Source organism: Eschrichtius robustus, chromosome 20 (genome assembly GCF_028021215.1).
Source record: "Eschrichtius robustus isolate mEscRob2 chromosome 20, mEscRob2.pri, whole genome shotgun sequence".
Taxonomy (NCBI): domain Eukaryota; kingdom Metazoa; phylum Chordata; class Mammalia; order Artiodactyla; family Eschrichtiidae; genus Eschrichtius; species Eschrichtius robustus.
Window position 1 is genome coordinate 56,743,585 of NC_090843.1, and position 15,661 is coordinate 56,759,245.

Genomic DNA, 15,661 nt, shown 5'->3' on the forward strand with positions numbered 1-15,661 from the left:
TACAAAACAAGTACATTCAACATTCAAACTGCAAAACATCAGATCTGAAAGGCTATAAGATATTTCAATGTCAGAAAATGTTATGCACAATATACAGTATGAATCTGTTAGGACACTATTAAAAAATTTTAAGTGCTTCACTGTAAATCACAACAAATTTCCTTTTCCTGTTTTCCTGCTAAAATATTTTTTTTAAAGTTTGAAACTTTGCCAAACATTCCTGGACACAGGACTGCATGATGCAGAAACCACATAATATTTGGCAGTACGCAAAAATTGAGACATTCTCTTGGAAGTCTATTTTAAAAAAAAGACAAAGCAGAATCAGGGCAAGGTTCTCAGTGTATGAGCCAAGAGAGAGAATGTACAAAAACAATTACATCATACTTTTCAGTGTCCACTAGGATTTTTTAAAGCATTTTTTCAATGTCAAATAATCCATAAACATGGAAATATGAGCCACCAGCAAGTAGATTTTACATGGCTCAGCGTAAATCTGCAAACTAAACAGAAACATAATACCTTTGAAAGTGAGAAAAGACCCTTATCCAATTTACCTGAAACTGGTTCACCAGGCAGGGAAAGGAGGTAGGGGTGGGGGAGTAAGTATGAATCTCTAAACAGCAGGGACAGTATAAACAATGCATATGAGCATGGACAGCTAGTAGAAACGTCTGGCTGTGATGAAGTGGAGAGTATGCTAAGGCTGGAAGGGTCAATTCAACTCCAAAGGCCCTTGTACGGCAAGCTGGGGACCTTAGTTTTTACCCTAAAGTCAATTAACAGAAGCATTTCCTTCCCTGAAGAAGAGATATCAGCTTGAGTCTTGAAGGATGAATAGAAGAATTCCAGAACTCAGAAAGGCAGAGGGAGGTAAGCACTCCAGGTAAAGGAACCAATGTGCAAGGCAGAGAGTATAGCACAACAAGATGAGCAATGTGGCTAAACCAGAGTGCACATTATGAAGGGTCTTGACTGTCTGAGTGAGGAAGTTGCACTTAATTGTGTAGGTAATGGGAGTGAGTGGTGGTTCTGACTAGGGGAGTAGCCTGACTATAGCTGCACTTAAGAAAAATAAATCTGACAGTAATGCTGAGGGTACAGTGGAATGGGACAGGCTGAAGACAGGAAATGTAATGAGGAGGCCCTTGCCACATGTGGGTGAGAGGCGATGAGGCCATAGGAACACCACTTTACACTTTCCACCTCCAAGTCTCTCTACTCTGCCCATTCCCAATACCTGAAATGTTCTACCCTACTCCATCACAATCTGCCAAACCCCATACACTCTTCTCAGGGCTTAAGATCTAATACTTGATAATACTCAAATACAGGCCATAGAGAATTAAGTGTTTCAATACTTTAGATAAAATCTCTTTTAAACAAAAGTTCAAAGTATTAGAAACATTTATTCATATCAAAAATGATTTTGCAGGGGCTTACCTGGTGGCACAGTGGTTAAGAATCCGCCTGCCAATGCAGGGCACACAGGTTAGAGCCCTGGTCAGGGAAGATCCCACATGCCGCGGAGCAACTAAGCCCATGTACCGCAACTACTGAGCCTGAGCTCTAGAGCCCACGAGACACAACTACTGAGCCCACATGCCACAACTACTGAAGCCCGTGAGCCTAGAGCCCGTGCTCTGCAACAAGAGAAGCCACTGCAATGAGAAGCCCACGCACCACAATGAAGAGAAGCCCCTGCTCGCCACAACTAGAGAAAGCCCGCGCCCAGCAACGAAGACCCAACTCAGCCAAAAATAAATAAATAAATTTATTTAAAAAAAAAAAAAAAAGATTTTGCAGATATTACTTAAATTTTCTTCTGATGTTTTAATTTTGGAACTGCTAGAAAAAAGCACATCTAATTGTTTCACAGACCATGAGAGAAACTGCGTGTTTCAAATTGTACTACCTGTAATACTGTGAAAACAGCTGAAAATAAAGTATTATCACTTTATCTAATTTTCAGCTAGTAGCTACTACCCACTTCCCATATGAACAATGTAACTGACTGATGTAAGAGAAGCTAAAAATGGTTAACACTGTGTATATGATGATTTTAATTATAGATTCATTATACCTCCTCATTTGATAACTGGGCTGAAGATTCTTCATGAGTTAAAGCACACACTACTGGTATTTTTACTTCTTCCTCAACATTTGTTTTTTTGTGATCCTTTCTCTTACTAAGTCTTTGTTGTTCATCTTCCTCCTAAAAGTTAGGAAGAAAAAATACATATTACCCAGGTAATCTATACTTAATGATTCCCACAGTTCTTTAACCACTCAAAACAAATATAAAAGTATACTACATGAAAGGCAAAACAAAAGAGAGCAAATCACCCACCTCTTCTTCAAGTGATTTGAGAAAGAAAATTTACATAGAATGTTCCTTCAGCTTATTATGGAAAACAAATAGGAAAAAGTTATGGCATTACACATCCATTTGAAACATGTACAAATTTATATGAAATACAAATGAATGATTGAAGCTGATGTAATAATTCACTCAACAAAGATCAAAGATACCTTCAATGCCCCCCCACAAAACACTCTAGTGGGGAGGGACAAATACACGATTACATCACTATATAAGTATGTACAAGGTCCTGTAGGAGAGAAGACAAAGATTTCATCTGAGGGAGCTAGAAAGGGGGGCCCAAAGAAGGTAACACTTGAGCTGGATCTTGAAGAATCAGTAAGATGAGTTTGCCAATTGTATGAGAGGAGACAAGCAAGGGTTCCAGGGAGAAAAGAAGTATGTAAAACAGAGAGGGGCACGGAAGAGCAGGCATGTGGGGAATACTGAATAATCTCATGTGACTAAAAAGGGGGCAGGCACATGAGTAGTGAGGTACATGGAGAAGGGGGTGGTGATTAAGTGCTTAGACTCTGGAATCAGAGACTGGTCAACCCTCAGATATGCCATTAGTCCCTATCTCATATGGGAATTTTTGTTGTGTGTTTTTCTGTTTTGAGAACCACATGAGATAAAGCTTTACATATAAAGCCTTAGCACAATGCTGGCGCATAGGCCTTAAATGACCAGTTCTGGAATTTAGACTACTCTAATGGGAAGCAGGAAAAGCATGATTGTATCTGTACTTTAGAATCTAAATCCTCAAGTTGACTGTGTCTACACAAAAGATGAATGAATCAATTAAGAGAAAAGAAATTTAAAAAGGAAGAAACTTCTGAAAAACAAAATCTAACCTAAGTTACACAAGATAGTTTAAAATATTTCTTACAGTACCTACAAAAGCTTCTACACAGCTATCCTAGGGAAATATTTGCACACATACACAACACAGTATAGGATATTAGCTGCAAAACTATTTGAAATGACAAAAAAAAAAAAAGAAGAAAGAAAAACCATCTAGATGCCCACTACAAAGAGAAGGATTAAATCAAATATAGTGCATCCATGTCACCAGCTAACAAGAATGAGATAGATCTCTAAAGTGAAAATATATCCAAGATGATGCTTATGAGAAAAATAAGCTACAGAATACTTATACTATGATTTCAGTTGTATGGGGAAAAAAAAAAAAACGTGAATATACACTTATAAACACATAGAAGTGGTGTGGAATACTACCTTCCAAACTGATTATTCCTGATTATAAAAGTGGTTATTTCTGTGAAGGGAAGTATGTGAGATGTCAAGGGAGATTTTCACTTTATCACTTTATTTTTTCACTTTGTATTTAAAACAAAATATTTTAACATGAGAATGTATTTATGTATTACTCATATAATTTAATTGTTTTTTAAGATAAGGAGAAAACAGGATCCTGGGTATGCAGCCCTCTAGATACCTGTCTTTTCATGTCACTCAGCCTCTCCATCCCCACCCATCACTGTCTAATAAGGCTTTCAGAGCAATGTCACAAAAGACATGGCCTGGATTAACACAATTCAGGAGCCCTAGGAGAACTGGACAGAACTGTAGAGAAAGATTTTCTCAGAAATATGCACTACTGCATCCTGCAGACTGAAGAGGATCATTTCTAAATCAGTTCTTCCCCTTCCCCCCAGACAAGGCCATTTCTAAAGTTGAAAAACAAAATCCCTCAAATGCAGCTATTATGTTTTTTGAAATGGCATACATCAACTTTGTTTCAGGCTTAAGTCAATCTATAATATACATAAAGAAATATGATGTGTCGGGGGGGAGTGGTTTATTAACAAGGCAAACAAGTCCTACAAAACTGGTATTCACCTGATCTTTCTTCTTCAGTTCTTCAACTTGTCGGAGCTGTTCTGAAGTTAGCACAATTTCCATTCGCTGCATGTCCCTCATCAGCAAACGCTGAGATTCCAGGAACTGGTCATTGGCCTTCTGCCACGTGTGTTTCAACTGGTTGTGCTGTTGTCGCTCTTGCTCCAAGAGATGGCATACTGTTTAGGAATCCCCCAACCAAAAACACTGAATTTTAATGGTAGGCAATTTCTTTAACATAGGACTAACTAGACTAGACCTGGCCAAAGGTCCATCCGGTCTGGGATTCTGCCTCTGACAAGAACCCAGGGGCAACCTGCCATAGGACAAGGCAGCTGTCCCCACACCACCTGTCTAAGCAGAGTCTCCCAAAGTGTGTTCCTAGGAAGAGCAACGTGTGAAAAAAAGATTTCTGTGCTCAGTGAGTTTCAGAAACCTTGGGTTAAAAACTTTTTTTTAAAGATTTCTTTACTGCAGGACTTTGAACTCAGGGTCTCAAGTATGTCTATGTTCTCTTGTAAGGAGATATATAATACAATACCTCCCAAATTTATTTGACCAAAAAATCCTTTCCACAGTGCCACTCACGTAACAAATGTTCTAGGGAATACAATTTGGGAAACACTGCTCTAAAGGGAAAACACATAGTAACCACTCCTAATTGTCTTTAATACATTCTGAATAAATCTTGTTATCCAGGAATCCTTCTTGAGTCCATTTAGTTTTGACCTCTCAGGATAAGTCAAAGAATCTTTGTAAATGCTTGTTATTGATATTCATCAGCTCAGCCATCTTCTTTGGGAAAAAAAGAATAGATGGTATCATCTATCAACCCATCTACCCAGTTACCCAAGCCAGAAACCTGAGAGAAAACTCATACTTCTGACTTTTCCTCACCCAACACATTCAACTGTGACAGAGGCCTACTAATGCTACTTCCTGTGTGATATGACACTCCATCTTCTGCCTTCTGCCTTAGATTTAGGACTTAGACAACTACAACAGGAGTTTCTTCATAACCCTTCCTGCCATTCGTCTGGCCCCCTCTATTCTATCCTCCACACTGCTGTAAAACTGAACTCTCTAGAAGGTAAAACATTACCACTCTCAAGCTTAAAACCCTTCAGAGAAGCCAGACACAAAAGGCCACATACTGTATAATCCCATTTATACAGAAGTCCAGAATAGGCAAATCTACAGAGACAGAAAGTAGATTAGTGGTAGCCAGGGGCTGGGGGGAAGAAGAGAATAGGGAATGACTGGTAATGGTTACAAAATTTCTTTTTGGAGTAACGAAAATGTTCTGGAAGTAGATAGTGGTGATGGTGTACGACTTTGTGAATATATTAAACATCATTGAACAGGTACCTTATCTCGGTAAAGCTGTTATTTAGGAAAAAAAAAACTTCTAAATCCTTCAGAGCCTCCTTATTACCAACACGATAAAATCCAGAATCCTTAGCATAAGGTCTCCAGGATCTGGCCCATGTCTACCTCTCATGTCTCACATTTTGCCCCACTGCCTCTTGCATTTTAACTTTGCTGAACTGTATTTCTTACAGTTTCGTTACCTTGTTGCACCACATGCAAATGGCCTTGAATGCCATGCTCCTCTCTGACGACCTGACAAACACCTACCTACCTATCTTTCAAAACTCCACTTAACAACCTCTTTTAAGAAGCCTATTCATGGCACCGTTGCCTCCTAACACACTTCCTAGCACATATGATATGCAACTGCACTGCACTTGGTTGCATATCTAATTTCCTCAATTTAGGCTCTAATTTACACTGCTGCTCAATTTTTAACTATCTTCTTTTCATGTAAATACTACTTTTTTGGTGTGAATGTTTCAGTAGAAATTACTCTACCCCCTTACTCATTTTAATGAAACTTCTCAGATACTTCTCCAGGTATATTAGGAAGGTCTGGTAGTCTTGTACTATTTCTGGAAGGGTTGGGACACATAGGTTAAACAGAAAGTCCTATTTCTTCTGGACACCCTTTCAGAGTTTGAGTGTCTTTTTGACTGCAGCAGCACTTTTGAAAAGCATTTCCTGAGAGCCAAAGACTCAAACACTGGATTACTTTAACAACATTTTATAAAATAATTCTGTAGGCTTATATAATTTCAACTTCCCACTATTTGGGATAAAAACCTAACTCCTATGCAAACCTGAATTATTTATGGAAGAGCTATATTTTCCATGACCACAGTCTTAAATTTTCATATTAAAACATGTTGCTAGTATAACCTGCAACGAATATAAGATTTCAAGAGGTCCATGCATTTAGATGAGGTAAAAATTTAACCTTTATTTTCACTAACCTCTAGCTGAAATTTATCATTTCCTTCAATTATAAAATATAGACAACAAACCACAGTAAGTATAACAATACCCATGACTTGGTCACTAACAGGAGTCATAGATACTTTTGTATCTCAGTACAGTTGTTGCAGATATCTTAATATATTATTTATGCTCATCATACTTCAAAATTACAGTAGTTATTAGACCTGGTACTAGAACTTGTTATTTAATGCATTGATAAAATAGCACATTTATTACTATAAGTTTGCAGTTATTTATATTTTGATAACTGTTTTATAATATAATTGATTTCTTTTATAATTCTATGTATTTTATGTATTAAAAACATTATTCTGAGAGGGCTTCACAAGACTGCCAAAGCAGTCTGTGACACAAAAAGGTTATTACGAATCTCAGGTATACAAGATTCACTAAAAGAATTAAAGACAAATATATATTTTAATGGGAAAGGATGAGCCTATTTCCCCTATCCTGAGAAAACAGAGTCAATTTCTGCATCACTCTGCTACCAGACTAGCGAAATCAAAATTATCTCTTATAAACAGGGGTGCTACTTAAGAACACTAGAATATACCATCTGCCCTCTCTGTCCCATTTTCACTTTTGCTAATTCACCTCCACCAAAATAGGTTTGGAGCAAAAGCAGTTTAAGCAGCAACTTCCTATTATCTTTCTGCCCAGAGTTTGTGTCCTATGAATTCTTACTGGGGTCCTGAAGGAAACAGAAACCATTAACAATCCAAATATCTTTTCAAACCAACTGCAAAGCTTAAACTGAATCACTAACATGTTGGATTGGCATTTTGGAATTTGTTACTGTTATTAATCAATATCACTTTTACTTACATAGTTCTCTTACAGACTGAGATTAAAAATGTAAAGAATATATATTTACCTTCATGCAATTCTTTCCGAAGTTTCTCAGCATCTTCCTGTAAAACAGATTTCTGAGTATTCAAAACAGCTACGTACATCTCCAGATCAGTCCTACAAGATTTCTCAGCTTCCAGATAATGATTCAGTTCTTTAACCTGAAAAAGATGCAATTCCATTAAACTAAAATTTCCAACAGTGTCTACCTTAGGTATAATGGTAAGTTCTGGAGGTGCCTCGAAAAAAGCTTACATTTATATTTATGTAAATTTAAATTTACCCCCAAATTAACATTTATAATTTTTAATTACAAAACAAACATATACTTACTAAAGAAAACTGGGAAAATAACACAATTGACAATAATTAATAGTAAGCATTATCCATAATCATCACCAGAGTAAATATACAATTGAGATTACACATAACAGTTTTGTACCTTGCTTTTAAACAGGTGGTTCCAATTTGTATTCCCAGAGCAACATACACATGTGCTCATTTTATCACATACTCAGTGAACCCAGGTTGCTGTTGTTTTTTATTTTTTATTTTTGTTGTTTTTTAAACAGTATTTTCTAAAGATAAAAATGGTATCATACTCTTGTAAGTTTGCTTTTCTTTGATTTCTGGTGAGGTAATTCCAAATGCCTTCAATTTATAAAAAGGAGACATTTTCATAGACATAAATTCATGGAAGGAAAAAAGAGGAAGCCATGATGGAAAAAACAACCTGTCTCATACTGTAATGAACATAAACTTGAAGCCAAGTGCAGAATACTTTTTAAAATCACATCTTCTTTTTTAATGTCTTATTTCTGTTGAACAATTAAACTATAATTTTCAAATATTAACAATATAGTCTAATATCTGAAATAGTTCTAACCAAAATAAAATGCAATCTTGCCCCAGAAAGTGATTAAAGAATCACTTGCTCTACCCTTCCTTACAAACTGCCCATCCTAAATTGTGGCCATTTAAACTAACTTTCAACTTTTTCAAATGGTTATGTCTAATTTCACTTTCAAGATTATATTTATGCCTTTTATCTTCCCATTTCTTCAACTTGAAATAGCTGGCTGATCTGTTTTCAGTTATCTTTACTCCTAATTACCATTAATACATTAGCACTGGTCATGGACTAAAATGATTATTTAAGCTGCCATTTGATGCTTCACTGGAGGCTGTCAGCCAACCAGAAACATACTGTATACTAACCAAGCATGACAAAGTGCTGACTGTTGTCAGGCACTTTCCCTATCACCTGGAGAGGTGGTAATTCAGTTAATGATAAAGGAAAGTCAATATGTCAGATATAAAATGGTGGTATATAACCACTAACTCTATCAGCTATTACTTCTTAGAATAAATATTTGACTCTATTAATAATGAATTAATTTCTAACATTCGAAAGCTACTGAGCAGAACTCTGGGAAGATGGTGACAGTGAATGTGTGGTACATGGATTTTCTTGAATTCCACACACCCTAACAACAGAACTAATAAGATAACAGAACTCAGAATACATGAACATCTACCAAAAAGAAAAAAAAGCGATAATTAGAGGGTGGGGACAAACCACTGAAAGCTACCTATATGGAATTACATGGTATCAGCGTCTGTGCAGGAGAAAGTAAAGGGAAGCAACAAGGTCCGGAGAACTCCCAAAATATTCAACAGGGATTCCAACTTCACAACAGCAGCTGAAAAGTGGGAAGAGTTTCACACACTCCAATAGTGGATAAACACAACAAATTTATGTTGTAAGACTTACAATCTGGTAAGAGTAAAACGGCATTTGATTTTCACTTACATTTCCTTGATTTCTAGTGAGACTGAATATCTTTTCACATTCCTTAACTTCCTCTTTTGTGAACTGCTTGTTCATATTCTTTACTTGTTTCTCTGTTGGGCCATTTGTCACTTATGGACATGGCAATTTTTATTAATTTTGGACACTAATTTTTTGTCAGGTATAGATAACTTTTAACAGTCTATAATTCTCTTTTCAACTTTTTGTGATATCTTTTAATAAGGAAGTTTTATATTCTAATGTAGGCAAATTTGTCAATCTCTTCTTTCATAGTATTTTTACCTTATTTAAGAAATGTTTTTGTATCTCACATAACATATTCTCCTTTTTAAACATCTAAAAGCTTTAAAGATTTACGTTTACTCTTAAGATTTTAATTCACTGAAATTAATTTTTGAAAAGTGTGAGGTAGAAAGCTAACCTCGCTTTAATCCATATTTATAACTATTTGAAAAGCCTATTTTTAAATAATCCATACTTTTCCCACTGACTTGTAATGCCACCTGTCAAATATCAAATTTCCATATATGTATGGATATATTTCTGGGCTCTCTATTCTGTTCCACTGGTCCATTTGTTTATCTTTAAACCAGCAACAAACTATCTTAATTACAGTAGCTACAGAAATAGTAAAGCTACTGTAAGTCTTAATACTGGTAGGTAGGGCAAGTCTCCATACCTTGCCTTCTTCAAAATTTTGCTGGGTGTCGGGGCTTCCCTGGTGGCGCAATGGTTAAGAATCTGCCTGCCAATGCAGGGGACATGGGTTTGAGCCCTGGTCCGGGAAGATCCCACACGCCACGGAGCAACTAAGCCCGTGCGCCACAACTACTGAGCCTGCGCTCTAGAGCCCACAAGCCACAACTACTGAGCCCGCGCGCCACAACTACTGAAGCCCACGCTCCTAGAGCCCGTGCTTCACAACAAGAGAAGCCACCGCAATGAGAAGCCCGCACACCACAACGAAGAGTAGCCCCCGCTCGCCTCAACTAGAGAAAGCCCGCGCGCAGCAATGAAGACCCAACACAGCCAAGAATAAATAAATTTAATTAATTAATTTAAAAAAATTTTTGCTGGGTGTATTTCTGATCCTTCGCTTGTCCATATGAATTCTAGGATCTACTTATCGAGTTCCTTATTAAACCCTGCTGGATTTTGAGGGGAATTTTGAATTTACAGATTAATTTGGGGATATACTGCCTGCTTTACAATACAGTATTTTCCCACTCAGGAGCACATATGTATTCAAATTTTCATTTATAATGTGTTCCATAAAGATCTTACTCATTTTTATTTAGATATATTCTCAGGTAACTAATATAGGTTTTGTTTGTTTGTTTGCTATTGTGAACAGGAATTTTTCCCCATTGCATTTGTAAGTTGGATATTACTGGAGTACACAAACACTACTATTTTTGCATGTTGATCTTGCTGGAAACAACTTTCCTGAACTCTTATTAGGTCTAATTGTATGTCTGAATATTCTCTTGCTTTCCTATACAGAAAATCAGTTTCACCGCTTTCTTTCCAGTTATTATGCCTCATTTCTTTTTCTCGGCTTATCTTACCACCTAGGACCACATAAACAATCTGAACAAAATCACTGAGCACGGGTCTCCTCATATGTTCCCATCATTAATGGTAAGGCTGCTAAACATTCATCATTAAGTATGATGTTTGCTGAAGGTTTGATAAATAGCCCTTTAATAAGTTATTGGGTGTTTAAATTTATCAAATGCCTTTCTGAATCTAAGATGAATTTATTACTCTTCTCCTATAATCTTTTTATGTGGTACATAAAAATAATAGGTTTTCTGGTGATATACCATCCTAAATTCCTGGGAATATCCCTTTTTGATCATGATGTCTTTTTTGCTTTTTCTTTTCCTTTTTTTTTTTTTTTTTTTTAACTACCCAGCTGAAAATTTTTGTTTCTGTATTCCTAAATGAGATAGATCTACAATTTTCTTTTAATACCTTTTTGTGAGTTTGTTTGTAATGAAGTTATGTCTCATAAAATGAGTTGGAGAGCTTTCCCTCTTTTTCTGTTCTCTAACACAGCTTGTAAAATATAAGGATTACCTCTTTCCAGGAGGTTTGGAAAAACTTGTCTGCAAAACTAACCGAGGCTAATGTCTTTTGGAGGATAGGAGACAGGAGAAAAGGAGATTCTGACTATAAATTCACTTTCTTTAATAGTTACTAACTACATCGGCTCTCCTAATTTATCTTGAGACAATATTGGCTAATTATTTCCTATCAGAAATTTTTTCATTTCACCAAACTTACTTCATTTCAAACTTATTGCTGTGACATTGTCCATAGTATTTATTATTTTTAAGTCTCTACTGATTTGTAGTTATTTCCCTCTTTCATTTCTAATGGTTTAAGTCTTTTTTCTTTTTTCCTAATTAGGCTTATCAGGTTTGTCTATCTTACTACTTTTTCCATTTTTTTCATTATATTCACAATTTTCCTCTTGCTTTTCTGTTTCATTAATTTCTGCTCTTATCTGCATTATTTCCTTCCATTCATACTGTTTGTACTATTGTTCTTTTTTTAGATTATTGAGTAAAAAATTCAAATCACTCTAAATATTTTACAATTCTTTTTTCCATATGAGTTAAATTGTTTTCATTTTCCAGACATTTCATCTTAGCTATGTTTTATTGTAAATAATTTAATAACCTGTGGTCAGAGATTTGGATGTGTATAACATCAAATCTTCAAAATCTGATGACATTTCCTTTGTGACATTATGAAAAGTATAATGTACCTAAAAATAACAATATTTATTCCATGCACTATCCTAAGTGCCTTATGTGTTAACTTATATAATCCTCATGACAGCCTTAAGAAGGAGGTAGTATTATCCCCATTTTACAGTTGAGCAAACCAAAGCACAGTAAGATTAATTAATTTGCCCAAGGTCATCCACCTAATAAGTGTTGAGCTCTTAACTACTATGCTCTACTACTGTATAAAATATAGTCTCTTTCTCACTCTCTTAGTGACAGGATTCTATGTCTATTACATCTAAATTATTAATCAAGTTGCTCAAAACCCCTATATCCCTACTAATATGTTTTTTCTGCTTGCACTATCATTTGCTAAAGGACAGTTTAAATCTCCTCCTATAATTGTGAATGTCAATTTCCCCTCATAATTGTCACTTTTTAGTTCACATATTTCAAGGCTATGTAAGATGCAGTCAAGTGCATGACTGTCATATCTTATTGATGAATTATAAATTAGAAGGGGTCCCTCTTTATCTCTATTAATTCTTTTTTCCTTTCATCCTATCTGTTTCATATTACAATTGCTAAACCAAGTTTCTTTTGATTAGAATTTACAAGGCATTGCTTTAAGTCTCTCTCTTTTTTTTTTCCAATCTTACTTTGTAGTTTTATTTTAGGTATATGTCTTATAAGCAATATAAATTTTGATTTTTAAAATCTAGTCTCTTTTAGTAGGTAATTATCAGCTTACTAGGATTATTGATACATGCCCATTTCTACACTCCTATATGTATTTCTACATTCCTATGTTGTGCTTCTGTTTACTACCTCTAAAATTTTTTTTCTTTCTTTCCTACTTTAATTACTAAAATGTTTGACATCCTTTTGTATTTTTTCTGTTGTGTCTTTATAGCCAACAAATCCAGCCACACTATAGCTACGTCATTTCTAAAAGATCAATTCTGGGGCTGATGTCAGAAAACAAAGTCACCTTTGAAAACTTTATTTTCCTTCATAACAAAACAAGAGAGATCAGGTCTCATTTTGCTAAGAAAATAAACACTGACTTTGTAACAAAGCAGCACAAGCATCACTACTGTCATTATTTTAAATATCCATAAGGGCAAAATCATCTCCAAACATTTTCTTGCATTTTCAAGAAAGCAAGAGTCTTAAGATGCATAGTTTAAATTACAGTTTTTACCCCCTTAGTATTCTAATTTTGCTCATGGCATTAGGGCAAAACCTTGGTTTCAAGCAAATGGATTACAATGTTTCACAACCTTTGAGGCCTCCAGCTCTTTAATCTTGTCTTCAGCCTCTGTCAGTTTATCTTTCAAAGCTGCAATTTCCTTCTCCATAGGCATCACAACAGACCGAAGTTTTTCAGCATCCTCTTGGGCCTATGGTTAAAAAGAATTAAATGCTACAACTTACTGATTTATTGCTTTTCTAAAAAACTCTGACCTCTCCACTTATTAAAATTAGTATTATAAATAAGTCTAGCAGGCACTGTATTAGCACTCACAAAATTGAACCACGTCTAACTTTTAAATGCTGCATTACTTTGAATGTCAAGTCACAATCACAGCTTTCCCAAATATTCCATTTAGAATTTGGGAATAAGTAGCAAAATGGATCCACTAAGACAAATTTGACTTTTTTTTTTTAAGTGAAAGCAGGTTTATTTAGAGAGATACACATTCCACAGACAGAATGCGGTCTGTCTCAGAAAGTGAAAGCAGCCACAAATCTGACTTTTTAATTAGTTGAGCAACTGAGTTGGAAAATATCTATATATAAAAGGAAATGCATATAATAAATAATTTTTATAATTCTGGTTACTAAATTAATAAAACCATAATCTCTTACAAATACTGAAAGGACTAATTAATTTTTTAACATAAAAAATAGAACATTTCCTAAAATATTAGAAAATTATGTTTCTATAAAAGGGCTTCCATCTAATTATTTAAACAGGGTATTTATCATTTTACTTTTGATATCTACATGAAACAAACCCAAAAAATAACCCTTAAAACCATGCTGCTTTCCATCCTTCATTCTCAAAAACATGGATTAAAAGGAAACAACATACATAAACTAGCAAGTTGGTAAGAAACTTAATTTTATTTTATATACACACACGTATATTCACACAGAAAGGCAGACTCAAAAAGTTAGCTTTTTTCCTTCTAGTGAAAATGAAAATTAATCTTATTCACTGAATTTAAAACAGTCCAAGCTTATCCTAAAGTGTTCACGATAGGGAAAATATTTTCTACGCCAAAATGTGAGTGGAGATTTTTTTTAAAAAAATGCTATCTCTCAGAAAAGAGGGACGCACTTTGTTTTCCAGTGCTTGCAAAGTCATTTCATCATTTATTTTATTTTGAACTAAGTCCTGTTTGGAAAAGACATGTGAGCTTAAAATATCTTCAGCCAAGGCTAATTTGGGACGCTTATAGAGGTCTGCTGATTAAAATCATCAGGGAAAAAAAGGAGAGAAGAAGCAAAGAATTTAATACAGATTGAGTTATTTATTAATGCAACAATGACCTCACAATTCCAAGTGATGCATATCATAATAACAAAACTTTTAAAGATGACTTTTTTAAATAACAGAAAGGTCATTAAAAACAAGGAAAAGCTGAGACACTATCACAGCCAAGAGAAGCCTAAGAGACATGACTAAATGTAATGTGGTATCCTGGATGGGACTATGGAACAGAAAAAAGGACTTGGGTATAAAATAATGAAATCTGAATACAAAGAAAGTACTTTAGTTAACAATAATCAATACTGACTTATTGTGATAAATGTACCATACTAACATTAAGACGTTAATAGGGGAAACTGGGAGTGGAGTATATGGGAAATCTGTAGTATCTTCACAATTTTTCTGTAAATCAAAAACTGTTCTAAAATATAAAGTTAACTTTAAAAAATATAATAAATTTTAAAAAGGATAAAAAGTGGCAGACTGCAGAAATTACGATTATGAATATATAAGAAGAATGAAAAAAAAAAAACTATCCTCATGTGAATGGTACTGTGGCTCTGAATAAAATGTCTAATGATAGCATCAACTATGAATTACTCTGAAAAGATCTGACAGAATTGAAGGCTACCTACTTTGGCTAACTATGGTAGATGACTAAGTGACTAGTGATCATTAAGACATTGTCAGATCCTCATGAAGACATTGTCAGATCCTCATGAAGAAGCTGAATTACAATCTTTTCCTGAAATAAGACAATGTAAATAACTATTCCTCAAGGTTCAAGCTTTTGTTTTGGGTGATGAGTTCTCATATGATTTTTACACTATAAAAAAAAAATTAAATAAACTTCTAAATATATAAAAGTAGTCCTTGTATGAACCAAGATTATGATTAATTCAACTGAAAAGAAAAATAAAATTCTAATTATTATTTTATATGTGATTTCAAATATATGTATGTATATAAATTAATAAATTAAAAGTTTCTGTAATGGCCTACGTGGGGAAAGAATCTTAAAAAAGAAAAAAAAAAGAGTGGATATATGTATATGTATAACTGATTCACTTTGCTGTACACCTAAAACTAACACAACATTGTAAATCAACTATACTCCAATAAAAATTTTTAAAACTAAAATAAAAAAATAAACTAAAAGCTTACATAATCAAACTGGCCAA

The 15,661-nt window shown here is 34.7% G+C and overlaps 1 protein-coding gene across 2 annotated transcripts in view; it reads right to left on the bottom strand.

The window, feature by feature from the left end:
• RABEP1 (rabaptin, RAB GTPase binding effector protein 1) overlaps positions 1–15,661 on the bottom strand; it is a 102,727-nt gene that overhangs the window by 27,049 nt on the left and 60,017 nt on the right. For both annotated transcript variants that reach the window (XM_068530621.1, XM_068530620.1), the window contains 4 exons: positions 13,264–13,383; positions 7,455–7,590; positions 4,226–4,404; positions 2,084–2,215 (listed from right to left, as the gene is read on the bottom strand). In XM_068530621.1, coding sequence (XP_068386722.1) covers positions 2,084–2,215; positions 4,226–4,404; positions 7,455–7,590; positions 13,264–13,383 — 567 coding nt within the window. The remainder of the gene's footprint in view (positions 1–2,083; positions 2,216–4,225; positions 4,405–7,454; positions 7,591–13,263; positions 13,384–15,661) is intronic.